General features: G+C 42.8%; 1 protein-coding gene across 4 annotated transcripts in view; it reads right to left on the bottom strand.

Moving 5' to 3' along the window:
• Positions 1-1,365: 1,365 nt before the first annotated feature.
• The window catches only part of MOB2 (MOB kinase activator 2), a 105,597-nt gene continuing 78,996 nt past the window's right edge, over positions 1,366-27,966 (bottom strand). For all 4 annotated transcript variants that reach the window (XM_083493405.1, XM_083493404.1, XM_083493406.1 and 1 more), the window contains 4 exons: positions 14,802-14,962; positions 13,594-13,687; positions 3,390-3,514; positions 1,366-2,680 (listed from right to left, as the gene is read on the bottom strand). In XM_083493405.1, coding sequence (XP_083349531.1) covers positions 2,352-2,680; positions 3,390-3,514; positions 13,594-13,687; positions 14,802-14,962 — 709 coding nt within the window. In that variant the 3' untranslated portion in view covers positions 1,366-2,351. The remainder of the gene's footprint in view (positions 2,681-3,389; positions 3,515-13,593; positions 13,688-14,801; positions 14,963-27,966) is intronic.

The raw sequence follows: 27,966 nt of genomic DNA, 5'->3' as shown, positions 1-27,966 counted from the left end.
CATGCGATTTCACTGAGCTCAGGGCTGGCAAGCCTCTTGTGCTGCAGTTTCCAACTGGTTGTCAGGTGCCAGGGAAGTGCAGCACAAGGAATTTTGACAAGTGGGCAAAACCACCCACTTGTCAGTAATCTGAGGCCAGGTGATCTGTATCCAGCAACAGGAACAGTTAGGGCTGGTTCACTGGGCCAAAAAGATATCCCCCCTCCCCATTTAAACAAACCAGGAAGTGGATTCATACAGTATGTCTATCAGTTAAGTTACATTACACTATTTTGCACCATTTTCTATTATATGCAGTGTCTGCATCCAAGTGTGTCTTCTTGAGGGAGGTTCTTCTTAATGGTCTTCTGTCATGTGGCTAAAGAGGCTTTTTGACCCATGGATGGTACTAAGTTTGCACTCTTCCCATTAACTGTGTTGAGAAAAATGCCTTATTAATGGCTCCTTTTTGTATTCTGCTTGCTCTTAGTCATTTCTTTTTTTAGCATTTTAAGGAAAGGCAGATAAATGTTTTAAATGTGTATTACCATGAAATATGAAGTATGGCAAAACAACCTCATGTACCAGATGGGAAAGAGTATAAACGTCTCCTTTTCCTCAAAGCAAGATCACTCTTCTAAAGTTGTTAATTTAGAAGGCTTGCGATGTAACAGAACTGTTAAAAATGGCAAAACAGCTACAAAGAGAAGCCTGGGTCCCTGAAGAGTCATCCTACTATATAATTTGTTGGTCAATCTTGTCCACTCCCAGAAAATTCTATTTAAAATTTTTTAACTATTCAAAGTATGTTCTTAGAGGAAGCATGTTGACTTCTTGAATGCAGCTCAGTATGTCCTAAAATTCTCACAGCCAGTGACCTTTGTGGCTAAGAGTGCCTTGTACCAGTTTTGGCTGCCCCCTTTTGGTCCAAAAGCACAAGATAGGCTGTACTTGGCCTGATAAATACCACCTGAGGCTCTTATATTCCAGCTCAATCACTGGGGTCATCTGGGGGAAGGCTGTTGCTTCTTACAGAGGCCTTACATTAATGTTGCCACGCCCATGCTGTGCATTCTTGCAGCAGAGATTTCCAGAGCTATTACACCAGTAGGCCTTGTAGCTGTTTAATTGATTTCCTGGTTAGCCAGTCATTTTAATAATTACCGGTATCTTGTTTTTAATAGTGTTGTGCTTAATGCCATACACCCTCCCTGATAGTTTATAAAGAAATAAATAATAGTAAATGCCAAATACTTACACAAAATAACTTTGTCTGTAAAATGCAAAGTACACACACCTTGGCTAACAACTTCCCACACTGTAAACAGATAATATTTCAACCCCTGAAGCAAATAGGCTAATGATGTGACATTGCATATAGAACACTTATACCTGATAGAAGTTTTTTTATTATTATTGGACAGATGAACTAAAATAAGCCAACAATATAATTATATGCCAACAGCCATCTCTCTAGCACAGGTGGTGATACACTGTATGCCCCTTTCCATCTGCCCCAGGCTTCCCCTGCTCAACCACTGCATTTAGGCTCAATTCCCCACTGTTTTAATTCTGATGTTTGTGTCTGGGAAGGAGAAGCCGGGGGTGTGGTGGGGCAGTTGGGCAGAGGAACTAGAAGCAATAAGCGAAACAGGTTTGTAGATGCTCTTTCGAGATTCCCATGCTGACGACACCAGGTAGACTGGTGAGCCACATCCATTAGTGGGAGTCTTATTGCTACTCTAGTTGAGGCAAAACTCTTCCCGGTACAAGCCAGCAAAGGGCTAGATGCAAAAAGCCTAAGGGGAGGGAAAGGAAATGGGCCATTTTAAGGAGAAACAAGACAAATCTCAAGCCCTCCCCCACCCCCAAAACAAAATATCTGCATCTTAAGCCACTTTACAAGTAAAAGTCACTTCTTATAACATTTATAAAATGGCAGTACCACCATCCTAGAGAGAGAGACAGACAGAAGGGGCTTGCATTAAAGGACTCCCCCACCCCCACCCCACCAAGGGAGAGGGGATGTGGGCAGAACAAAAGAAGACAAAGCGGTAGCCCAACTCAAAAAAAAAAAATGTGGTTCTTCTCTAAAAACAGCACTCATCATCCATCTGATAGGGGAGAAAAAGAAAGAAGGAGAAGGAAAAAAATAAAATAGAACTGGTGCAACTTCTCGCCAAGGATGATGCATTTAAACGAAAGCTCCATACGTGTACATGTCCTGTGGTGGCAGCATAATTGCTTAAACTGTCATGGCTGTGTATGTCTGTATATATATACACAATATGCACATATACATACACACAAAGAATATAGAGTGTTTTGTTTCTTTAAAAAAATGTTAGCATTAGTTTTGCTCCTGCTGAGACTCATCTCTCCTTCACATGGTTCTGTGCTCCTGCGCCGCTGCTGCTGCTGCCGCTGCCACCACTACCGTTGCCACTCCCATTACTGCTGCTCCCACTGGTGCTACAGAGGACCTCCGTGAGGTCGTCCATGATGGTGGTTTCTTTAGGGTCCACCAGGTTGAACTCCCTGATGAATAGGATGAAGTGTATGTAGAGTGTGTTCAAATGTCCATGCAGCTCCAGTGCCAACGTTTCCTTGAAGTGTGAGGAGTAGATGTGGGCTAGCACATGAAACAGGTACTTGCAGATCTTCTTCACTAGAGACTCAAAAGAGTTGGGGAATTCCTTGCCTGCCAGGAGAGAGAAAAAGAACCATTATAATGTTCAGTGGTGCATCAAAGCACTCTAGTAGTAAGGCAACATTTGCTTAACTCCCTGCACTGGAATTAGGCCTCTGCCCACTAGGCAGGAAGCTTGAAAGGCTTTTTGGTGAAATTCAACATCAAGCTCTTTGCAGGCATTTTAACATGCCAGAAGCAATGAACCCCCACCCAACATATTTTTTTCTTGGGATTCTTCCAACCCTCAATTGGGGGCAAGGGAGAGAAAGCCCTGTTCTACAAGCATATGTCCTTGCAACAGGGCTGTTTAGGTGAATCACTGTCTTTGGGAGAGGCTAATGTTTCAGATCCCAAACCATCCTCACATTTAGCCAGAAAAGTGTTCCCATGTCATCCAGCTACTGGCCCAGAAAAAAACAATTATGTGTATAGAAAGGAATAGCAGAGATATGGCATACGTTTAGAAGCTGGTTTCATTTGATTATTCACTGATCAAAGTAGTTTGAAGAAGCTGCATTTAATATACAGTTTCACATATTATTTATCACTTCTACAAACAATCAGTAATTATACATAAGTAATGCTTATTTTTTCAAAGCCATAAAACTCTGACTGGGTCTTTTTCTCTTTGTAAACCGCTTTGAGGGGTTTTTTTAATCACTAGGTGTATAATTTTTGTGAATTAAATGAATAAAATCTTTCCTGTGAAGCAACATACCATATTTTGTAGGAAAGACATCCTCATCTGTTACTAGCTTCTGCACTGAACTCATAACGAAGTCAACATATTGAGGAGCAGTACACTTGATTTTCTTTCCCCGCTCATCATACCAGTAGTATTGTCTGTGGAGAGAATTAACAGCAATGTATTATTATCTGTCCTAGAAGTTTAATTCCGTGTAGACCAAAGCAAGCAGAGTCATAAATTGTCCTCCCTGGAGAGCTAGAAATTTCACATGAGGTCCTGTATTTTTGCTTACTGAACCCAAGAGCTGGTGTTTAATTGGTGATGTAACACCAGATGCTTAAACAAACAGACTCTCAGGTCAGCATTTTAATACTGCCTTTCCTTTTGCATCCTCAACAAAATAAACAAAAGTGTTTTAGAACATAAAATTTTTGATTATTGTTCAATGTAACAATTTGTGATTCTGGCATATTAAGCTTAAACACCATCTTCTGCAATTAGACATCAGCAAAAGCCTGGAAGCACAGATATTTTTACCAGTGCTTATAAAGATTTCATTTGCAGGTTTGCTGTTGGACCAAGAAGATAATGTTATTTAGAATTTTTACGGAGACCAATTGAAACAGAATGGTATTGCACTTGCAAAATACGCAGCTCTTGCTTCTCCCAACAGTAGCACAAATTCATCCTGCCTGCTGACCATTCTTGAGGTTGATCAGTTCTCTTATTTTGAGGACTACTCAATTGGCAATTCATTCTTTGCCACAGCCTAAGTCAATTGAGCTGTCATCAAAATAACATCTTCCATCCAAGTAGGTCCATGCGCTAATGAAATGCAGGCCAAAAGTATGCCAGTGATCTCGTGACAAAGTATGACAAGTGAATACAGAATTTCAAGCTTTCAGACTGATTTGCAACAGAATATTAGTGTGTGTAGAAAGACTATACATAATGCAAAGTTTAGAGCGTTAATAAAATCAGCTGTCAGGAGAGGGCACTATAGCAAGACAAACTTAACATACTTTTAACAGTTATTACACAGCTTCAAACCAGACTGGTGTTACAATGCGTTCTTGCATTATGTGCCCACTTTTTTTAAAAAAATGCAAACAGCAGTCACTTGGGGAGAGGCTGGTAATTACTGTGATTGAAGCAAGCAAGGGAAACTGAACACTTTTCTCCTATGTGGAGTTCCTGATAGACTAGCTCTTGATGCTGAATGTTGGAAGATTCAGGAAAGGCAAAAGAAAGTGTCCCTTCATATAGCACATAAACTACAGAATTTGCTCGCAAAAGATGTAGTGGTGTCTACCAATTTGGGTGGCTTTAAGAAAGTATTAGACAAATGCACGGAGGATAAGTCTACAAACCAAAATGGCTGTTCTACCTCCACTGTTGGAAGTAGTATGCCACTGGGCAGCAGATGCTGGGATTCACAGGTTGAGCTCCACTTCCAGGCTTCTATTGGTATCTGGTTGGCCACTGTGAGAACACATTACTGGACTAGATGGGCATTCGGCCTGAGCCATGAAGCTGCAACGGCCCGATCAAAGTTGCACTTTGGAACAGCTATTCGCATTGAGAAGAAATCCTCCCAAAGGAAATGGCTGTTTCAAAGAAGTGATTTTCATTTGGAGCACAAAAGTTTATGAGAGGCTGCTGTTTGCATTTAAAAACAAATAGGTAACAGCAGTTGTAAGCAGTAGTTATAACTACAGTAATGCATAGTGAAGTAAGAATAGTAAATTACACACGGTTACCATAGAAATAATTCTGTCTATATCAATCCTGCTTTCCCTGCTATATATCTTATTATGCATAAAGTAGGCTTTTACCTCTCTTGGTTGTCTGCAGCTATGCATATGACTAAGCTTCCTTCAAGCTACCACTCAAACCTGCCATCTACAGTCATACTTCAGGGAAAATGTGCTTCAAGTTAAGTATTTTCGGGTTGCGCTCAGTGGCGACCCGGAAGTAACAGAGCGCGTTACTTCCAGGTTTCGCCGCGCACTCAGACGGTCAAAATGACGTCACACTCATGCGCGGAAGCGGTAAAACGCGACCCGCGCAGACGCGGGTTGCGTTCGCTTCAGGATGCGAACGGGGCTCCAAAACAGATCCCGTTCGCATCCCGAGGTACTACTGTATGTTTCACTCGATTATACTGGAAGAATACACTCCTGATTCTAGTTCTACAAGTGGGTTTTTAATCTCCTTTAGAGATTTAAGGAGCAGAGTTCAGAAGCTGCAGGATTCTTTTTACCACCAGCAGTAAGTGTTTTGAGTTTTAAATTTACTCCAGCCTTTAACCATCATCTAAATAATCCTTGGATTTAGACACTCAGATGCTGACTGTTACAACCACCAAATGCGTTTTACATATAGCAATGGGGAACCTTCTAAACGTTTTTATACTGAAGCAGCATCAGCTATCAGTATTCATTGTCATGTTATCCTTTTTAAAGACTTTATTCTATATTGGGACGTTTATAAACAGTGAGTGGGACAATACGTAAGGTGAAAATCATAGCAATTTTTTTAAAAAACAAAACAGTAAAATTCCTTCATTGTAGATCAAACTGGCATCAAACTAAAACAATTCAGCAAACAAATCAATTCAGCTGGGAGGCCTGAGGAAAAAGAATGATTTTCAAGAGGCATCTAAAACACATTATAATAGGAGCCTGTCTAACTGCCATGGGGACCATCTTCCATTATGCTGGTGCAACCACACTGAAGACCCTGCTGCTGGTAACTACATACAGAATGTGTAGCACTGCAAGCACAGCCTCATCAGCTGAGTGCAGGAAGGAGGAGGGAATCAAGAGGGTAAGGCAGGAGCTAGGTGTTAAGGGTTTAAACAAAAATATAATTTTATATTGGTTCTTCAGGCAACAAATTTGCAATTGTTGATTACAAGGCCAAACAATATAAAAGAAAAAAGAATAATTTTATTCTTACTGGGAAATATTTTTAAAATCCTGTCCATCAACCTAAATGAACAGTGGTGGAATGTCTCCAAACTCAGGCTGCTTGGGAGAGCAAGGACTGCCAGCACCAGTGAGTCATTGAGGAAGCCATAAAACAAGACTGGGCTGTGTTTTTCAAAAGGGCAAGGTTTCCTTCCCAACTTCAAGAATATGTGCTTCTTGCATAACCATTGCATCCTTGCCCGCAGAGCAGCTTGCTATCTATCATTCCCCAGTCGAGTAACTTTCAAGAAAGTCTTAAAGATGACAGTTTCAATAGTCACACTCCTATCGCCTCACTGCAAAGTATATTTTCTCATTAAGCCAAGACAGATTGAGCATATGTGACCCCACCACTGATGCTGTGTGCTAGAGAAACCAACCTGGCCTAACAGGGTCAGAAGTACTGAACTAAGAGGAAAGTCAGTCCCATGTCATTTTTAGGTCAACCTCAAGAAAACAGAATTGAATTGAAGTAGCTACAAAAGCAACAGAAGAGTGCTTTGAGAACAGAGCTCATGTACACTGGGCATGAATATAAAGGGCAAAATAGCTCTCTGTTGTAACAGGTCAGCAGGTGCCATTTCTGGCTATGCCTATCCCTTTCCATAGCTGTCAAATCCTGGTGCGCTTGAGCCTCAGTCTGCTAACCTCCAGGAGAGGTTCCTGATCTCAGCCGTCACATTTTAAAGAGAGAAAGCTGTACTTCCCAGAGTATCGAGAGCACAATCCTTTCCCAGGGGCAGCTCACTTTCTAGAGAAGCAACAGTGGGCCTTTCTCTTCTGGCTGATCTGGTCTGTGGCATGATTCCCCTGGGTCTTGCTGAACTCTCTCTCTAGTCACCCACCTCCATCTCTGCTTGAGAATGGGAAACCAATTTCAGCAGAACAAACTGGACTGATACCTGTATTTAAAAAAACTGACTAATGCTAATGATGCCTGCATCTGAAAAAGGAGTTGTCTAGAGCAAAGCAGAACTGAATACTTTGCTGGTCAAACGCTTACCATATTTTTCGCTCTATAAGACACACTTTCCCCCTCCTAAAAAGTAAGGGGAACTGTGTGTGCATCTTATGAAGCGAATGCAGCTGCGCAGCTTTCGCTGAAGCCAGGAGAGCAAGAGGGATCGCTGTGCACCGATCCCTCTTGCTCTCCTGGCTTTGCTTTGCTGGAGAGGCGCTGCACAGCTTTCCCTCTTTGCGCAGCGCCCCTTCAACGAAGCGGGAGGAGAAATGGAAGGGGCTCCGCTTCTCCTGCCGCTTCGCTGAAGGGGCGCTGTGCACAGAGGGAGAGCTGTGATGTCCCTTCAGCGAAGCTCCTTCCGTTTCTCCTCCTGCTTTTCTGGAGAGGCTCTGAGCAGAAAGGGAGAGGTTTTTTTCCCTTGTTCTCCTCCTATAAACCTAGGCGCGTCTTATGGTCGGGTGCGTCTTATAGAGCCAAAAATGCAGTATTTTACAGCATGAACATTACTTTGAACACAGCAGTCTTCAGAAGCAAATACATAAGGACTTCACTGTACTCACTTGATCTGCAAAGTCCAAGCTTAAACTTGTTTGTCTTTACACAGCATGCCTTTGCAACAGTCACACAGTGGAGAGATTGAATTCTAGACAAAAACTGTCTTAAAGTTCAAGAGGGCAAAGAGAGCCACAACTGCCTTTTGGTCCAGGCAGTATAACAGGAAAGTCCTGCTTTGGGCAAAATGCAGGAGGCATGTCCATTTTAGCCACAGGGAAATAGAAGAACTTAAAAACTAAAGCTTCATTCGTGGCTGTTCACGTGCGCTAACGACCCAAAATTCTAGTTACAGTGGTACCCCGCAAGACGAACGCCTCGCGAGACGAAAAACTCGCAAAACGAAAGGTTTTTTCGTTTTCGAGTTGCCTCGCAAGACGAATTTCCCTATGGGCTTGCTTCGCAAAACGAAGCTTGCCCCGGGGACAGCGGGTCTTCTCTTTTGAAGCAAGGGGCGGCGGGGAGATCGCTTCTCCCCACCGCCCCTTGCTTCAAAAGAGGTCCGGGGGCAGCGGGAAGCGCTCCCGCTGCCCCCGGACCTCTTTTGAAGCAAGCGGCTGCGGAGAGAAGGGATCTCCCCGCAGCCGCTTGCTTCAAAAGAGGTCCGGGACCTCTTTTGAAGCAAGCGGCTGCGGGGAGAAGCGCAGCCGCTTGCTTCAAAAGAGGTCCGGGGGCAGCGGGAGCGCTTCCCGCTGCCCCCGGACCTCTTTTGAAGCAAGGGGCGGTGGGGAGAAGCGATCTCCCCGTGCTCCGAAGCCGGGCGGGGGGGTGGGAACACCTGCCCCAGCCACCCCGCTTCGGAACGCTGCTCCGAAGCGGGGTGGGGGGGCGGGAGCACCTGCCCCAGCCGCCGGGCTTCGTAGCGCTGCTGCGAAGCCGGGCGGGGGGTGGGAACACCTGCCCCAGCCACCCCGCTTCGGAACGCTGCTTCGAAGCGGGGTGGGGGGCGGGAGCACCTGCCCCAGCCGCCGGGCTTCGTAGCGCTGCTGCGAAGCCGGGCGGGGGGGGGTGGGAACACCTTCTGAAGGCGGGCGGGGGGCGAAAGTCTTTGTCCCCCCTGCCTGCCTTCCCAGGGGCTTTTAAATCGCCCCGGACAGCGGAGAAGTCCTCCGCTGTCCGGGGCGATTTTAAAATGCCGCCCGCCAGCATTTTAAGATCGCCCGGATAGCGGAGAAGTCCTCCGCTGTCCCAGGGTTTTTTAAAATGCTGGGGGTGAGAAGAAAAGCCCTTGTCCCCCCCCCCAGCCTTCAGAAGAGGTCTGGGGACAGACTGTCCCTGGACCTGGTCTGAAGGCGGTTTCCCTAGGAACGCATTAATTGATTTTCAATGCATTCCTATGGGAAACCGTGCATCGCAAGACGAAAAAACCGCAAGACGAAGAGATTTGCGGAACGAATTAATTTCGTCTTGCGAGGCACCACTGTATTCCCAAAAGGGGTTTGACAACCGAGAATATGTATTGCAGCACAGCCTACAGAGTTAAGTGTGCCCTCATTTCCAGAGATAGGGTGGGTAATACAGTCACAAACAGAGGTGAATTCTATAAGGAGCAGCCACGTACAAATATACCCCCAGTTATAGGGCCAGGCATTTCCCATGCAACAGCTGAATGACCAGCAGCGACCAAGTCATCACATTACCTACATTGATCAGCCATATTGTCACTCATCCATGAAGCTTGAAAAGGATGTGACAAAGGGCAGGCAATGAGTGGAACCAAAACCAGGATAGAAGCACAGCTACTGCTGTAGCTGCACTGACTTCCTTGCAGAAGAAAAAGTGAATGACATGTGGAAAGACTGCCGAAACTGAGCAGGAGGGATACTGGAGCAAACAAATGCAAACATGCCCTCAGATCCCATATATTTTTCTTATGCAGAAGCAACTACCAAGGCAACTACCTCGCCCCTACCCCTAACACAATTAAAAATGAAAAAAAAAGACAAGGAAGAGGTTATGCAAGGGGAAATACAGAGTAGTAATTTCAAAATGAAGCAGAGCTAGTTTGCAAACTGCTCCACAGCACAGGAAAAACAGCCGCTCTGTTTAGTTTGATAACAACAACTTAACAGAATTGCACCCAGATGCTGCCTATTTCCTGTTATCCCCAAACAGCTGCAACTTCACTTTTCCAGAACTTTAGTAGTTTTCCAGTACTAGTTCCTACATGATGCAATGGCCAGTAGCATAAATGCTTTTGAAAGAAGGTTAGGTATACATAGAGTAAATAAGGTGAATAGCTTACTGCCTATGAGTGTGGGAAATTGCAGGTGAATATACCATATTTTTCGCCCTATAAGACGCACTTTTCCCCCTCCAAAAATGAAGGGAAAATGTGTGTGCGTCTTATGGGGCAAATGCAGGCTCCTTGGTTCAGCGATAGCAACGCGAAGCCTCCAAAGCCTGCGCACCGGAGGCTTCGCGTTGCTTCCGCTGAAGCCAGGAGAGTCTCTCTTTGAGGCTGGCGGTGGGGGAAAGCAGCACTTCCCCCATTGCCAGCCCCAGAGGATGGGGGGCAGCAGGAAGGCGCGCGGCGCCTTCCCGCTACTCTCCAACCCAGGTTTGAGGCTAGCGGTGGGGAAAGAAGCGCTTCCCCCATTGCCGGCCCCAGAGGATGGGGGGCAGCGGGAAGGCGCGCAACGCCTTCCCGCTACTCTCCAACCCTCCTGTGGGCTTTTGCGGGAGATGGGGGAATTCCCCCACCTCCTGCAAAAGCAGGCAAAAGCCGCACGCTCTTTAAAGGGGCTCCACGGCTTCTGCTGGCTTTTCTAGGTGGGGGAATTCCCCCACCTCCTAGAAAAGCCCGCAGGAGCCGCGCACCCTTTAAAGAGCAAGCAGCTCTTGGGGGCTTTTCCCCAAGGAGGGAGAAGGGACTGACTAGCCGAGTCCGTCCCTTCTCCCTCCTGCGGGCTTTTGCAGGAGGTGGGGGAATTCCGCCACCTCCCGCAAAAGCAGGAAGGTGGTCTTGGAGTAGCGCACAGGCTGCGTGCAGCCTGTCCACTGCTCCCAGAGCTGCGGGGGGGGGGGAATCATATTTCTTTCCTTGATTTCCCCCCCTGAAAACTAGGTGCGTCCTATGGGCCGGTGCGTCCTATAGGGCAAAAAATACGGTAACTAGTAAGCTTAGAGCTAGTTAATGCATAGCATAAAGGGGTTAAGACAACAGAACGGTATTCCTAGACTCAATTACACCATGCTCCCTCTCCTCTAGTAAAGGAGGAAGTAAAGCTTCTTTCTTAATTCTCTTCCACCACGTGAAGCCGACCAGGCAACAAGTCTGGGCTTGCCTGCTTCAAGCCCAGACTGCATGCTCTGAAATATTTTGTAACCCAAGCATTTTCTATTTGTGGTATTCTTTCTGCTGCATGGAATAATGCATGAATCTGACCTTTTGAGTTTGTAAGTAAAACATTTAAGCTTACTAAACGGTGTGATCTGTACACTGTAAAAGGGTTAGAAACAGGGGGGGGGTGCTATAAGCAAACTAAATGAGATATTAAAAAGGTCTAACCGCCTATTGTTCCCATGCTTCACAGTTCTGCATGTTTCTGTAATTTTAATACTCTGCTGGGGGCTATCTCTTGCTGGAGAGTATGTTTAGCCCCATGCTTTGGATTTAGGGATCCAGCCAATTCTTGTATTAACTAACCTGACATTGCTACCCCAGCAATGAGAACTAGAAATGCTTCCATGCTCTGGCACTGTAGATTTTAAACTACCAGACACAGGACAAAAAGGGATTGAATAACCTCACCTTGCTTATTATTATCAGTTTTGAAATGTGACACACCACTTTCCTATGGGACTGAGACTGAAGTCACATTTCAAAACCACCAAATAATTGTACATATTTTTGTTTTACTAGACGTTTTTTAGTCCATGTGTGGAACATTAAAGGAAAATGCTATTTCATAGTGCATAAAGACTGCCATTTTACTGGGCAATCATCTTGTGAACATTTTATTTATTGATTTATATAGCCCCATCAGTGTGCATAGTTCTTTATAGAACGTAAGGGGCTTACAATCCGAAACACAAGTGAAACACAAAGTGGAGACAATATGCAATTGTTTCAGTAATCTGTGCTTGTGCTTGGTTGCAGTACAATATAGGAACTAGGAGGTGTGCTAAAGGCATCACAGAAAAGGTGGGTTTTAACAAGGGACAACTGGGCTCTATAAGCAAATGTGAAGCACTTCTGTTCATTCAGGCCCTCTTCTAAGTTACTCCATTCCACTCCTCTCCATTCCTCCCCCCTTGACAACAATCAGCCAGCACCATGTGGCCACTAAACATGCTCAGTCTTCACTGGGCAGCTTTTGGTGGTCTTTTATACTCTTAGGGTCCCCCTCTGTCCAGCCTAAATACTGTTCTTCTGCAAACTTTGGAGCTTTCCCAAGTCTGCCAATGACTTCTGCATGGATAGTGCTGTTTTGGCTACCCAACGATGCACATTCAAATAACGTGTTCACTGTTGTAGAAAAATTTTAGGAAGCAAGACAGGTGTCCTCATGCAGGTGTTCTGGGAGGCAGTTCTGAGCATACAGGGTAGAAAGGTGGAGCTGAAGGAGCAAGGACTAGGATACAAAAGAGGTAATTCAGGGAGAGGTCATGGGGGGCTTTCAAGGTAAGGGCAAAAGAGGAGTGTTGGTTCTGCAAGAAGTCAGTGTGGCGATGTCACATGCTCAGAGCTATGAGAGGTTAAATAATTTTGGTAGCAGGGTCCTGGATAGATTTTCCTGGCACCCCACAAAACTGGCCATGGGGAGGTTGACAGAATCCCCCAGAAGAGTACACAGTGGGAGGGGGGGGTCATTCCATCTGACAAGCTACAACGCTTGCACCGATGCAAGATTCACCATAGTGTGACACTGAATTTGGATCATAGAGGCGTGAAAGTGCAGGTTGGCCAGATCAATGGCAGATAAGAAGCACGGGTGGAAATAGTGGAATACCACTATTAAAGTTTCTCAATTTTTTCTTACATTTGAATGGAATTACATTCTTGTTTCAATAAAAACATAATAAAAACTATTTGCTTTATGTTTTACATGCATATGATTGAACGATGTTTTCTTTTTCCAAGATTATGATAGAGAAACAATGCTTCTTTTCACTCTCAGCAGTTCACTACTTTTAGAAAGATATGGTCAACCTCAAAGATAAAACACTAGGAGCAGAGCATTTTTTCCCCTGGTCCCTGAGAAACTGCCAAATCATGTTCACAACACTTCAGAGCTTTGGCAGCTACACTACTTGAAGGTTGTCTGCAGAATGGCTGGGTGCCCAGCCATCATTCCTGAGGTTAAGAAAGTCCCCCCAGGCTAGCAGCTCAAAAGTGGCCTTTTGTACTTCCATGTTGCTTTTTTGGGGGGGGGGCAGAGCTTTGAATAAAGCAGAAGTCAGTTCCAGAACCATAGAACTGTAGGTCAGGAAGAAAACTGCAAGTGTGGATTATTTTACAGGGTGGTGGGTAAGGGCCCAAAACAAAACACATGCCAGATGCAGCAAATCATTCTGTTATCTCTTCTAAAATTGTTATTTCAATAATAGTAACACTGACAGCTAATATTTGATTCAAATTTGGACTTTTCTCTTCTTCCTTGCATCCAATCCCTTTGGTCATCCTTTTAGCATGCACTAAGCATTTTTGCAGTCAAGTCTGAAAGCTTTCCACGTCTCGCCATCCCTCACACTGGAGCAGAATAGTCTAAGCCATCACCATACCACAAATGAAGACATCACTTACGTATTGCACACTGCCATGGTCTGACATGTATCTCCCGTACAAAATTCAGAGATTGTACTATATTGTAAATTGATATGGTGGAAAAAGGTTGTTGCTGAAAGAGAAAAAGACACCAAGGTGTTTCCATTACTCATTTGAAGTTTTGGTTGCAGAAAGAAAGGAGCTGCATAATTACACTGGATTTGGTGGTTCACTTGAACATTTTCACAATTAGCCCGACAACAATCACTAAATTTTCCCTCGCTTGAAGCGTGCAATCTGTGGCATAGCAACCCTTTCCGTCACCTGGAACAGAGGTTTTTTTTTTAGGAGATCACCCAATGTTGTTGAGCTTTCTGGGGGGGAACAGCTCCAAAACTTGATTAGCTGGCATTTTGAGGGACAGACAGTTGTTCTGCTGCTCACCAGCTCCCCTGCCATCCTGCTGCCCCCGGCCCCATGATGCCCTGCAATGAAGATCATTGGCTGTCTTTGGACCAGTCACACACTCTCAGCCTAACCTACATCACAGGGCTATTTGCAAGGGTAAAATAGGTGGGGGAGAACTTTAACCCTAAGCTGCATAGAGAATACAAATGAAAATAAAATAAGCGTATCAAAATCCATTATTTTTCCCAAGGCCTTTTTTGTTATTTCTTTGTATGCATTTCAAAAATGGCAGTGGAGAGCTCTAATCAGAAGCACTACTTAAATTATTCACAGGCAGCACAACAACTGGAGCAAACAGGTCTCATTAGCACTTTTCAATATATGCCTAGAGCGCCATGCAGACCAAAACCAGCCTGAATGGTTCAAAGGAGGCCACTGATGTTTCCATTCGTGAAGGAACACAGATGGCACCATCTAAAGCAGGGGCTTAAAATGCCCTAGCACTTTGTGTCTTCTAACATTGACCAGATTTTTTTTAAGTCATCCAGGCTTGTATTCAGCATTTAGGATGCTGATTTCCAGTTACAATAAGGGTATAATCATCAGCTTTTAGAAACGTATTCCATAGCAAGCTGAATGTCTCGTGCAAATGTCAAAGTGAAAGGAGAAACTTTTCACCTTGTTGAACTTATTTGTTTTGCAAAGTGGAAGAGTTGGTATCCAAATGCAACATCCTCTGCCCATTACAATTCCTTAAAAAAAAATAATATTAGAAATCCTACTAGCATGAAAACTATCTAGCAGGAATATTCAGTTACTACAAATATCATGATACTTACTGTTGCTAGCTAACCACTCATTAAGGTCTATTTCCCGTGGTAGCATGACTAACTCTTTGAATTCAAAGTCAGTAATCCTTGACTTCGTGTATTCCGGCTCTAGGTAGAGTTTCTTTTCTTCTGGTGCTGGCTTTTTACCATTTGGTTTTCCCTTGGATTTCCTGCAAAAGGAAAAGGAAAAGGAAACAATGCCTTGAATTACAAACTGAGGTGTAGGTTATATAAACTCATCTCCCATCTTTTGTAATAACTTTCTCTTTCATACTGCATAATCCAATTTCCTTTATTAACAAAGGAAACCTGCTGTTAGAATCCCTGCAAGAACAAGGCCAGTGGTAACCAAAGGAAAAGGTATACAGCTCCAGGCTAGTTGTTCACGGCCTGAAAATGCTATTGCACCCCTGCCCTTTTCCTGGTAAAAATAATGAAAACTGGGTTCATGCCCAAGCTGATGTAAGCCTCCCTCTACCAGGTGATCAATTAATGCTGCCTTCTGTACCAGAGGTGTCCACTTTAAAAGATTGCTGTTTAAAATATTTAAAACCGTACATGAATCCAATGAATCACAAAGGAAGCATTCTGAGCTCTTATGGGAAAAGGTAGGATGAGAAATGTTGGGGGTTTAGGAGTTATAAGCTGTTGTGAAAAACAACAACAATAAAGGTAAAGTCAGGGTGGGTCCTTTGGACATAAACACGCGCACTGCAATCTTGGTATGTTTATTCTTTCTATATTCTACACAAAAAAACATTTTGTTTATACACACACACTCATATTCTCCCCCCCCCCCCGTAAGGTTAACACAGAAGGGGAGAGAAGTTGAAGCTAAAGCATATGTTACTCCAGATACTCATTTTATTCTACTGAACATTTTTACAGTATTTTGCATTATTTGCATCCAATGAAGCATGCTTCTGCCTACTAAACTTCATGGCCTTGATTTATTACATTTCTAGTCCAACTTTCCTTCTGGGAGCTTAAAGGGGGTCTATACAAGTTTCCTAGGTGTTCTTCCATCTAGCCCTCATTTAGAGACCATGCCCAGCCTGGCTTCTCTGCCTCTGGGCCTCATTCAAGCTGAGTCATGCCTCAAAACACCAAATATTGCTCAGTCCAAAGGAGCATAAAGAGAGAAGAGTCTTGCACCCGTGGAAAACACTGTTTAAATCTTTATTTCTCAAAGTGGTCCAACTGTAAACATTCCACTTGACCTCTTCCTCCTCCAGGAATGCCAAGCTCCAATCATGGAACCAGTTTATCTTAACAGTAAACAGCATAAATCCAGTTCAAACTATGCACTTTGCCTCAAGGTAGCCAAGAAAGCACAACATGATGAGCCTGCCTCATTCCAAAGGAAAATCTACACTAGTAACCCCCTGAATGCTGTGAACAAGCTGGCCAGGTTCTGTACAGCATGCCTTCTGTTCTTCTCTAGACAAAGTTGTGTGTGTGTAGAAAATAACAAGGTTTGGAGCAGAGGCAGCATTTAGGAGAGGCAGTTCAAAACCTTTGACTACCAAGGAGAAGCACAAGAATCCTGAGCACAATAGCCTTAGAAGAGGTTACATGAAAATGATGCTAGTTGCTCCTCAAAGTGGAAAGTGTGATACCACCACCATCACCTGAAAAAATTGTTTAATACTTCCTTTTACCTTTCATGCATTTATTTAGGCTGGAAAACTGCTGCCATGCCAAAGAAGATATGGAGAAATTATGCTGAGCCCATTTGATAAGCGCAACCATCCTTGGGAGGTCCATTCAGTGTAGTGTGAGTGGGCATCTACTTGTGCAAAGGGCCTTTTTCTTTCCTTGTGTGTCCCCAATATCTGCCCTAGGGAATTGGGGCAACATTTGAAGCAGAGGTGTGAGAGCAGTTGCAGAAGGGAGACGAGAAATTGGAAGTCCTATTGATCCAGTGCTGTGTGATGGTTCACAGATAGAAATCAGCTCACTGGTAGTAATTTGTGCACATAGGCGAAAGAACTTAATATAGTTTTATTTCTCCTTGTTTTTATTTTAAAACCCTTCTTTGTATCCTTGCATATCTACCCTCTTGCCTGCTTACTTTACCTGCTTTTTGGCTTCTGGATAGGCTACTGACCCCTTCATTCTCCACAAACACCTCTTTCCACGCTATATGCCACTGGAGTACCCTGCAAGGAAATACAGAGCGTGCTAATCCTATTCACTCAATTCAAGACTTTCAGACCATTGGTGGAAGAGCTTCCTTAAGGGCAGAAAAGATAGTTCATGGTGCAGGCCTGTGATCTGATTTTATCTGTCACCCAGCATTTTTAATTTTGGGTAGTACTTCTGGAGGGGGACATGTTGTGCTTCTCCTGAGGTAGTTTGTCCACCTTTGGTCTCCATCCTGCATTAAGTTCTCACCTGTGGGTCCTAGAAGCTGTCAGTATGTGACAATGGTCACACCCCAGAAAATAGATTTGACTGGCCAGGTGAGGGTAGCTGATGGGTCTCTAACCCTCAGTGAGTTAGGGATTTCCCCTGCATGCAAGGACACATCCCAATGGACTGAGTAGATGAGACCAATAGAGGGTCCAATGGTCAAGAAGGCGAGACAGATGGATGCCAGCAACAGCTACTTTTCCATTCTTTTGAATCTTGATAACATACATACACACTTCTAATGTGTTGGGCAGGAGAAACAAGGTATCCCTCAATAAGATTATTCACAAGTCACACTGTCATGGCTATACATGCCTTTATATCAAGGTATTCCTTCAACCAGTTCCTGGCTAATCTGAAATGCCTCTACTAGATATACACAAGCTTGGACATAAAGAAACAAATGAAAAAGCCCACTTCATGATGGTCAAATGTCAGTGATAAATGCAAAGCTTTTTCCCCTTTGTTGCTGAAAGTCAAATCACATCTCCTTGCAGTCTCTGAGGAAATAAACCTCAGCTATGTTAGCCAGTGAAAACACGACTGCAAACCAATTCTTCAGGCGGCTCGTCAAGCAAAGGTTACTTAAAAACCCAAACCACAGTTGATGCAAATGTCACAGGCACAAATCACCCTACAGAGTAAAAGGGGGAGAGAAGGGCAGAGAAGAATGCCAGACAAATGGAGTGTGTACTGAGGTCATTGTGTGAAATGTTATGCTTGCTCAAGTTTTTGGCTGCTTCCAGCCAACCTTTTACACACACATACCGCTTTATATTCAGCTGGGAGAAAGAAATCTCTCTCTAGTTGGAATAATATAAACCACAATTACTGTAATGTACTGTAATGTGCAAACTGCTTTCTATCAGCCTAAGTGATAACGTTTTTGTACTCAGCAGCCCACAAAAATGCTATTGCAATGAAAGCTCAACTGCAAACTCACCACTGAACTCTGGGTTTGGCAATCTATTTGCCTGGACCAAACTGTTACTTGCCTGCAGGCAAGTGGCTAGTTTCAAGGCTTGTTACTCTCCTTGCTACTGATCCTGATAGATAGTGATATCCCAGCAAGTCTCAGTTCTGATGAAGGATGGTCAATCCTTTTTACAATCTGTGTCCATTCTATCCCATTTCTACATTTTTCCATGACTTTAAAAAATGAATTTGAAAATTCACATTTTAATACAATTAAACAGTTATAATTCATTCTCAAAACCTGAATTCTTTCTCCCAAAATACCTCATCACCAGGCTACCCCTCCACCACTACTTAGTTGAATATTGGCAAACATAATCAAGTTTCTGACTTTAACACTCAGGAATCAAAGGACAAAGAAACACAGATATTGTGAAACACTTATGCATGTTTAAATAGATCTTTAAAATTTATAATGCACTATGCACTTTATTTTATACTGCACTGAAACAGCAATGGAAGGATTGGGTATCCATTTCCATGCATGTGAAATGAAAGCCCTCCTATTTTCTACACATGTTCCCTTCATATGTCCAAAGACAAAGGATCAGGTGAGAAGCTGCCCTATTCAAGCAATAAAAGGGCTTGGGAATACTTAAGATATATAAACTGAGCCATTTAAATTCATATGCACCCCAGCATGTTGTACAGAAATCAAAATGCTGAACCTAAGAAAACATCAATTACCAAAAGATAATTCCCAGATAAATATTTCTGGAATTAGAATCAATTTATCAACAACTAGACACAGCACCCAAAATGGACGGCAACAACTGTTATGAACACTACAGCTATAAATAAAAATAAATTAGAAAGATTTGCTCTAAGCATCACTACAGCTGAAAGTTATTGAAATGTTTTTATTTTTAAAAGTAACTTGTTCCCTATATATACACTACACATGCACACAAAATTTCTACCATTAGCCAAGGATTCCATGGATATATATAACAAAGACATTGACCTATCTGAGGTTAAAAAGAGTTTCACAAGCCTAGTCACATAAATCACAACCTTGTTAAAGTCCAAATAAGTGACAATGAACAGTTATAGGTTCTGTTCCCATTTATTATCACATCTAGGACTGCCAGATGTCCTTTATTCTCCTCTGAGATCTTCTTTATCTCAGAGAGTTGCAGCTGCATACAAAGCATAATGAATTACCCCTGTTTGACATGCCATACCTCCAAACTGCCTCTTGCTTTTTTTAAACTTTGGATTTGTCACCCTTTGGAATGCATGCAAATATCAAACTGCAGCTCAAGCTATTTCCCTGGAAACTCATCTGAGAATGTCAAATGGCAGTTCCATGTCCAGCACCTCATGTTGACTCTCCCTTTCTTTTCATTTTGCCAGCCCTGAGAATCAGAAACATTTTAAACCAAATTACACGTTAACAATGTTCCTCAAAACAAACTGCCTATACTAACAACGTATACTTTATGTGTTCACTCCCTTATCAGAAAATGGACGAAACAGCAGAAGACAATATTAACCCCTTTCTAAAATCAGATTTGACCCGATGGAAGAAACTGAAACATTTACCTTTTGATTCCCCTTTAGTTCCAATAACTCAAAAGTCTTCCTTCACACAGCAGCCAAATCAGGCTCATTTGCTAAGTGGGATTATATAAACTCAGATACTTCTACACTAATCAAAGCCCCTTATAACTCAAGAAACAATTTTTATATTGGGAGATAACACCAGATTAAACATTTTCTAAATCAGCCAAATATATAGGGACATAGCTTAAATAGTTTTAAGCAACTACTCAGTTTGATCAACCCACTGAGAAAGGAAATAATCTCCCAACTATATAAAATTCTCACATAATTGGCTACCCTTCCTCTTACTCCATAAGACTAAAATGGGGAAAATATTTTTGGGTAAAGTTTCTGGAGAAGAATTACACTATATACAGTTAGCATCACAGAAAACACTGACACACCAGAAGAGAGAAAGCATATCTATTCAGGACATCAGAATGAAGTATTCCTACTAGCATAATGTATTTTTTCCCAATACAGTCAACCCCAATAGCCTCCCAAGGAGAAAAGCTGGCTTCAATGTCAGCCAGTGCACAATTATGCAAGCAGTGAGCCATTATTTAATCACATCTTGTAGGCCCAAACTTCATTTGAATTCCTTGATGCTCCATGCTTTACTGTGAATAGAACTTTCTTTTTAAAGGAATCCGCTCCAAAAGGAATCCACTCCAAAAGAAAATTTAAGTTCAACATTTTAATTTCAGTTCCTCTCATCTCTCAGCATAATAAATCAAATGGGAAGCAGACAACAGTGCAAAGTAACATGATAAATGTTTCTAGTTTTACAAGTTCTTTGTGATGCAGGTAATTTAGTGATCTCACACCTTGAGGCCCCAAACAAGCTCTATCAACCCCCTTCCCATATGAAAAACATTGAACAAGAAGTGTTGGGTTTTGTTAAGAGGAGAATTAACCACATTTCCAAGCTAACTAGGTTTTGGCCCATGGTGTGCAATTCCTATTGAGAAATACACAACTACAGACAAACCCCAGTGCCGTACAAGACACTATGTGGCGGGTGTGCATGCATGCATGCTCCAAACAGGCTGAAGAATTGGGTTCTCTCAGACTTGCCAGCTGGTTAAAGCTTGTGTCAGCTTCAGGGGCACATCATGTTCCTTATCAAGCAAAGTTGTTCAGTGCAAAAATGCAACAAAATATGTATGTTTACATATTCAAATCTGGTGCCTAATTTGATGCTTTGAAACAAAGAAGAAATGTTTCCTCAGAAACTGTTCCAGTGAGCCTGCTGAACTTAACTAGAACAAGTCAATACAGACTATTCCGGCACTCAAAGTGACTCCTCTCCTAAGTCACAGGCAACAGCTATGGGCTATTCCAGGGGTCTGCAACCTTTAAGACAAAAAGAGCCACTTGGACCCGTTTCCGAAGAGAGAAAAAACTGGGAGCCGCAAAACTCGTCATTATAAAAATAACTTTTTTGTCACTTTTTTATTATTTCTTTGTTTGACCCCTCAGAATTACTCCTCCTCATAGAAATAAACGTTAAATTAACAAGTTACCTTTTTTGTGTGTGTGTTCTTCACTCCCCTTTCAATGCAGTGACCAGCATACATGCCCCTTACAATGTAGCGGGCGGGCGGGCAGGTGATGTCGGGACGGTGCGTGACTAACGCACACACCGCCCCCATGCGACGTTACAGCCAGTACAGCGCCTGCCACAGTGGGGAGTGTTGGGGCGCACAATGCGCCTCCTCCCCTCGCTAGTATCTGCCCCGGAGCCGCAGCAAAGGTGTAAAAGAGCCACATGCGGCTCCGGAGCCGCAGGTTGCAGACCACTGGGCTATTCAGAGCTAAGTGAACAGTGTCACTGCTCTTGCTTGCTCTTGACCCAACCAAGAGCTTACCTGTCTGCTTTCGTTTCCTAGGCCCTAAACAAAAAATCCATTGTTACCATCATCAGGCATTTGAAAGTGATTTACCATAACATATACAAGATAGTTACATATATAAAAGCAGTTAAAACAATTTGCATATATAAAAACAATTAGAAATATAAAAACAGATAAAAAACAGCTGCAGCTGGGCCTCTTGCCACAAGAGAAACCCCAGACTATTAACCTGCTCCTTCAGGCAATTGAGCAGTTATCTAGACTCTGGATCCAGCCACAACACCTCTGTATTGCCAGTTTATTGGTCCTCATCCAGCCCACCACTGAGCCCAGGAACAACCTCACCATCATCAGCACACTGTTGACATGTTGCTCCTTATCTTCCAATAACAGCTCCCAATGGCTTCATGTAGACGTTAAATCACATCAGGGACACAATGGTACCCTATGATGTGGCATGCTACAGCACAACTGTGGAAGCAATCATTCAATGCTATTCTTTGAAACAGACACTGAAGATGAAACTGGAACCACTACAAAACAATGTTCCCAATACTCATCTCACAGAGCTGATGCAGGAAGATACCACAGTCATTGGTATCAAAAGCCACTGATGTATCAAGTAAGAATAACTGAGATCTGTACTTGAATTGAAGCTCTTCTTACTAAGGATAGTAATAGCCCATGGTAGGGCCTATTTTGTCTGCTACTGTTTTGGGACATAGATAGTGGAAGAAATGTCTGTTCCATAGACAAGGAGACTATAGCAATTAAAGAGAGAAGGATAGAGGGAGTATGACCCTTTATATAGCACTTGGCATCTCCAAATCCATTATTCAGGCACTGCATGCAACCTACACAGTTCTACAAGCATCTCTAAAGCATGTAGCATTTTAATAACCACGTTAAGCTAGTAGTGTCCATGCCTATCTAAGGCAATGCTAAGAGTTCCTGTTATGGGATATATCATTTTGTGGGATGCTTGTGAATGGGGTAGTCAATCCTCCACTTCCAATGTAGGATGTGAAAAACAGAAAAGTAAAGCGCAACACAGAATAGTAGACAATCTAGATTGCATCTTTCAAAAGCCTGAAAGCAAGTTATCTCCTCCTACACACCTGAGACCAGAGATAAATCTGTGGTAGCAGTACACAGTGTAAACCCTACCCAGCAAAATGCATGGCTAAAACAAAGCAGTAGATCAATAATGCCTGTGGGGTCTCAGAAGTGGAATGGTTGCAGAAGTAAAGAACAAAAGAGGGAGAATGACAGAGCATGTGACTTCAGGTATGCAATTCCCCCCCATGTGTAGGAAGCATGTTCAACGTAAATTAGTCAGCAAGTACTGCCCACAATTTAACAAAATATTAGTTACTTTTGTAAAGTTGAATAAGCTGTTAATCAGAGAGCCACAGCTTCGGATTTAGCTAGTTGTTTTATACAGTGCTGAAAATTCAACACATAGACCTCAGCTCCATGTCTCTCTTGTTCCAGAGTCAACAGGTTCTCTGCCTTCCCAGCCAACCTCACCTCTTGTCCCTTCTACTAATAATCTACACAGTGCATTCAATTCCGAGAATACATGTGTAATTTCCTACAGCTCTTTCCCACCATTAAAGGTAAAGGTACCCCTGCCCGTACGGGCCAGTCTTGACAGACTCTAGGGTTGTGCGCTCATCTCACTCTATAGGCCGGGAGCCAGCGCTGTCTGCAGACACTTCCGGGTCACGTGGCCAGCGTGACAAGCTGCATCTGGCAAGCCAGCGCAGCACACGGAAACGCCGTTTACCTTCCTGCTAGTAAGCGGTCCCTATTTATCTACTTGCACCTGGGGGTGCTTTCGAACTGCTAGGTTGGCAGGCGCTGGGACCGAGCAACGGGAGCGCACCCCGCCGCGGGGATTCGAACCGCCGACCTGACAATCGGCAAGTCCTAGGCGCTGAGGTTTTACCCACAGCGCCACCCGCATCCCGCTTTCCCACCATTACTGCTTCTCAATCAACAACTTACTCTGTCCTTTTTCTAGGCTTCTCTATTTAGCACTTTTCTCAACACAGGGCTTACATGTTTCATAAAATCACTGTAATTGATTGGCCAGGTCAGGTGGGGTTGCAAGCTCCTTAGCTCAAGATGTGAGCTCAACCCAGATGTTTGCCTGCATATGTATGGGCACAAAACAGGGAGAAGGGGTGGGGGCAAAGAGACAGGTAAGCCCTACCTGCAGCACAGCCAGGCACATCTTCCTTATTAGACCTTTGCATGATTACCATGAAGGTTTATACATACTTTCTAAGTGCATTGTATGTAACATACACAGAACCCAGTGCTTTGTACTAAACATGTGAATGTCTAAAATAGGGAGCACAGGGAGCTGTGAGCAAGGGGCTTGTATGGCTTCCCTGTCTTGTGTCTATGTTAAACCCAAACTTGTTCATGCAAATTCAGGATGGTGAATCCCATTAAATGTAACTCATATTTTTAGCCAAACTAAATTGCTTTTAAAATGTTTACATATTAAAGGGAAAGCATCATATTGCTCTAAGCAGTATGAATTGGTTTATACTTCAAATATAAACAACTTTAATGAGGCAGAAGATCAAGATTTTGGCAGACACTTAAGTCTACCTGAGTATAACTTACTGGAATATCTCCCCCCTCTTCAGTAGTGAGAGGGCACAAGATTATTCAAATAATGTGTCAAGAAAATTCAAGTTTAATACTCAAGGTAAAATTATACATTCATAGTTGACTTTTCCGTGTGTGTGTGTGTGTGTGTGTGTGTGTGTGTGTATCCAACTCGAATGCTTCAATTCGAGCCCAGGTATTTTAACAGGTGGGGATCAAAAACCAGAAAGGACAGTACAATGCTAGAGGGGAACACGAGTAGGAGAACATGACCCAAACCCCATGAGAGACAGACATAAATAGTCTTCCACAAACACTGCTTATTGTTATAAATCTGCTTATTGTTATAACTTGTTATAAATCTTTGTCATTTTTTTAAAAAGCAGTTTCCTCAAAAATCCAAATTTCCCATCACACATTAAATTCCATGCACCAGAATGTATATATTGGGATTTCATCTTCAATATTTTGGCAGGAAAAAATATTAGCAAGAATAAGAATAAGTGTTTCCCTTATGTGTTTTTTTTATTGCAAGCTTTTGTATCTGGGAGGTATGAGCACACTGTAGAGGGTCTAGCTGCAAGGTAAAAGTATGGGAAAAACTATTCTATTGTTGTGGTCAGTTGGTTGCAAAAGAGAAGGCAACCAAGCCCCTTGTGAATAATGCTTCCCTTGCCAAGCTGCCTGACCCTAGAACCCCATTTTACATCTTATCTTTTGCAGTCATATGCTGGCTGTGGGCAAAGGAGAATTGCATTGCCTTCTTTTGACTGCCAAAAGTTTTTTCTTAAAAACATAGTTGGCTGCAACAACAGCTATTTACCACCCCTATTTTGTCCTTTTTAAAAAGTTGCTAATAGTTTATTTAAGAGAAGGAAGGAAGGAAGTTCCTTGCATGCCCGGGAAAAGTTTTTCTTTCATATTCTCATAGCAGATCTTTCCCTTAAAAGGCAATCTCTGCCTTGGCTCCAGATGCTGCTGGACTGAACACAGCCAGTGCCCAAGCATGGCAAGCATATTAAGGATGACAAGTGCCATAACCTTATTGCATAATTCTGCCTTCTAAATTCAGCATTCACTGTGCAAATAAATGTACTTAACTTTGAGGTATGAAGACAAAGTTGGGCTTGTTAGAAGTATAATTATTGTGCCCAATATATTCCCATGACAAAATGTGTTGTTCTAGACTTTCTACGTGTCCTAGTCCTTCCTCTTAAAAGGTCAGTATTAAGGGGGTGGGGAAGGCTCAATGAAATTTAATCAGTCTCATCTTCTGAGCTATATCACTATCAGTTTCTGCTTCTTCACATTTATCATGGATTACTAAAAACTGAAGGTTTGACCATATTGAAACAAGCTTATATATTGTTTCACGTCTCATCATCCAAAAATCTTCCATTTTTATGGGGGAAAACAAAAGGCTTTGTCTTTTTTTAAAAACAAAACAAAACAAAACACAAACCTAACCCCAACAAATTTGGGGTTTTCCTGAATATTCCCAGGCCTTCAAATCCCTAGACAAGTTTTATTTATTGTACTACTGTGATCAGATAAATATTAATTGCAGCATTATGAAGCTACTAGTATGGTAGAACTATTTGATTTAAGCTGTGGAGGTACTATTCTCACCTCAGCTTATACAATCTATTTCATCGTTGAGATCACATTACCTCCTCTCATCAAGTATATAGCCCACATGCTGGCTAAAAGGTACACAATTATGATGATACAGAAATGAGGAACATGTTGCTGTTACAAAAAATCCCATCATGGAGGTTCAGATTTATTCATGGCTGAAAACGTTCACATTCGTACACATACAGACATTGCCACATACAGTTTGTTACCCTGTCTCTCTGATGCCAATAATGCCTTAAGCCTCTTATACAATTATGTTATAGTTCGATAACTGTCATTATATCTTGAGCATATGATTGTGTGGATTCATCTCTACTCTTCATCAAGTGATTAGAAGGAGCACCATTACAAGAGCGCTTTTTGCCCTGTAGATCACTTATGCAAAGGTTTGCAGCTATGTAAGGAATGGACAGGGCTTTTCCAAACTGTCTTCAAAAAAATGCTTAAGAGGAACATGTTACACAGTAAGGAGTTACATAGTTTCATTTTTAAAAAGCCAATCTAAATTGACACATTTTTCAAACAGCAGCAAACAAGATGCTTTCAATAAATCCACAAGCGGAACACAGAGACTGTGTCTTCCTAACAACTGTCCTTCAACATGTGAAGCTCAATATACCGTATTTTTCGCTCTATAAGACACACTTTCCCCCTGCTAAAAAGTAAGGGGGAATGTGTGTGCATCTTATGGAGGGAATGCAGGCGGGAGGCTCTGCTCAGCGCTCCCTTTAAAGAGCCGCGTGGAGCGTGTGTGCAGCTCTTGGGGGAGCCTTCCTCCCGCTGCCCGGGAGAGGCTGCGCGCGGCTATCCCATAAGCCAGAACAGCAAGAGGCTATCCCAGAAGCCAGATCCCTCTTGCTGTTCTGGCTTCTGGGATTCAGAGTATTTTTTATTTTCTTGTTTTCCTCCTCCAAAAACTATGTGCATCTTATGGTCTTGTGCATCTTATAGAGCGGAAAACACGGTAGCTACACTGCCTGGTTGCCTTTTATAAGCTTAGATACATGTTTTGTGACTTAGTGGGGGTTTTAAATAGCTGGATCAACTGACCTATGCTTATAAATATTTTTGTGCTGCCATCATTTAAGCCATTAATTTTGCTTTGAATTGTATTATGCTTTTATGATATGCAAGCCATCTGGGGTTAGGCCCCCAAAGGTAGTCTTATTGTATAATGAAAAGTGGGTAGAAGACATTTCACAAATGAGCAAAGCTCCAGCATGGCTAATGGGCAGAGGTGGTGGGGGTCCTGCAACATCTGCAGGGCCACAAGTTCCCCACCCCGATACAGGGAAAGTGCACCATCACCTTAATTCCTTTGCTGCCCATATCTGTTTTTATGCCAGATTTTCAATATTCTTTCCGACCCTGTTAGTAGATGTGTGGTTAGGATTTTTGGCCCCAATGCACATTACTTTGCCCATTGAACCGCATTTGCCATTTTTTTTTTTTTTTTTTTTTGCCTATTCAGCCAGTCTGGAGAAATTGTTTTGGAGTTCTTTGCAGCCATATGAATTTTTAAGGGCTCTAAATAATTTGGCATTATCAAGAAACTTGACTCAGCTCAGATCATTTATGAAACATTAATAGCACTGGGCCAAAAGTAGGTCTTTAGGGGGCCACTCTGCTTGCTTATCTTCACTTCAAGGTCAGTTTAATGCCTGCTTTTCAACCCAAATCCATATTTGGCAATACCTTTGTTAGGCCAACAAAAATGTCACAAAATACTGTGCTAGGTGGTAAAAAAATGTGAGGGGTTGGGTTGGGGGAGGAAAACTATAATAGTCCTAAGATGCCCATAACAAGAAATAGGCCCCATTTAAGGAATCATTAATATCACCCCCCCCCCCCCCGCTGAGTGAAGAATGGAGCTGGGTTACACACAGTCGCTGATGAGCGGGGGGGGGGGAGCCAATGTGACGTGTGAATCTATCTACAATGGAAAACTACTTTCAGAGTGTTCAAGGCTACAAGTCATCTCCTGATATGCCATAACATTCCAGGAATGAAGGCAGCTTTGTTGATTAGAAGAAATACTATGCCATGGAATCTTTCACCTGGTCACTTCGCCCAACCAAGTGCCCTCCAGGTGTTTTGAACTACAGTTTCTATCATTCCCA

Source organism: Podarcis liolepis, assembly GCF_965112155.1.
Source record: "Podarcis liolepis genome assembly, chromosome: 1".
Classification (NCBI taxonomy): domain Eukaryota; kingdom Metazoa; phylum Chordata; class Lepidosauria; order Squamata; family Lacertidae; genus Podarcis; species Podarcis liolepis.
The sequence above is the reverse complement of the archived record's forward strand: the minus strand, read 5'-3'. Positions and strand labels throughout refer to the sequence as shown.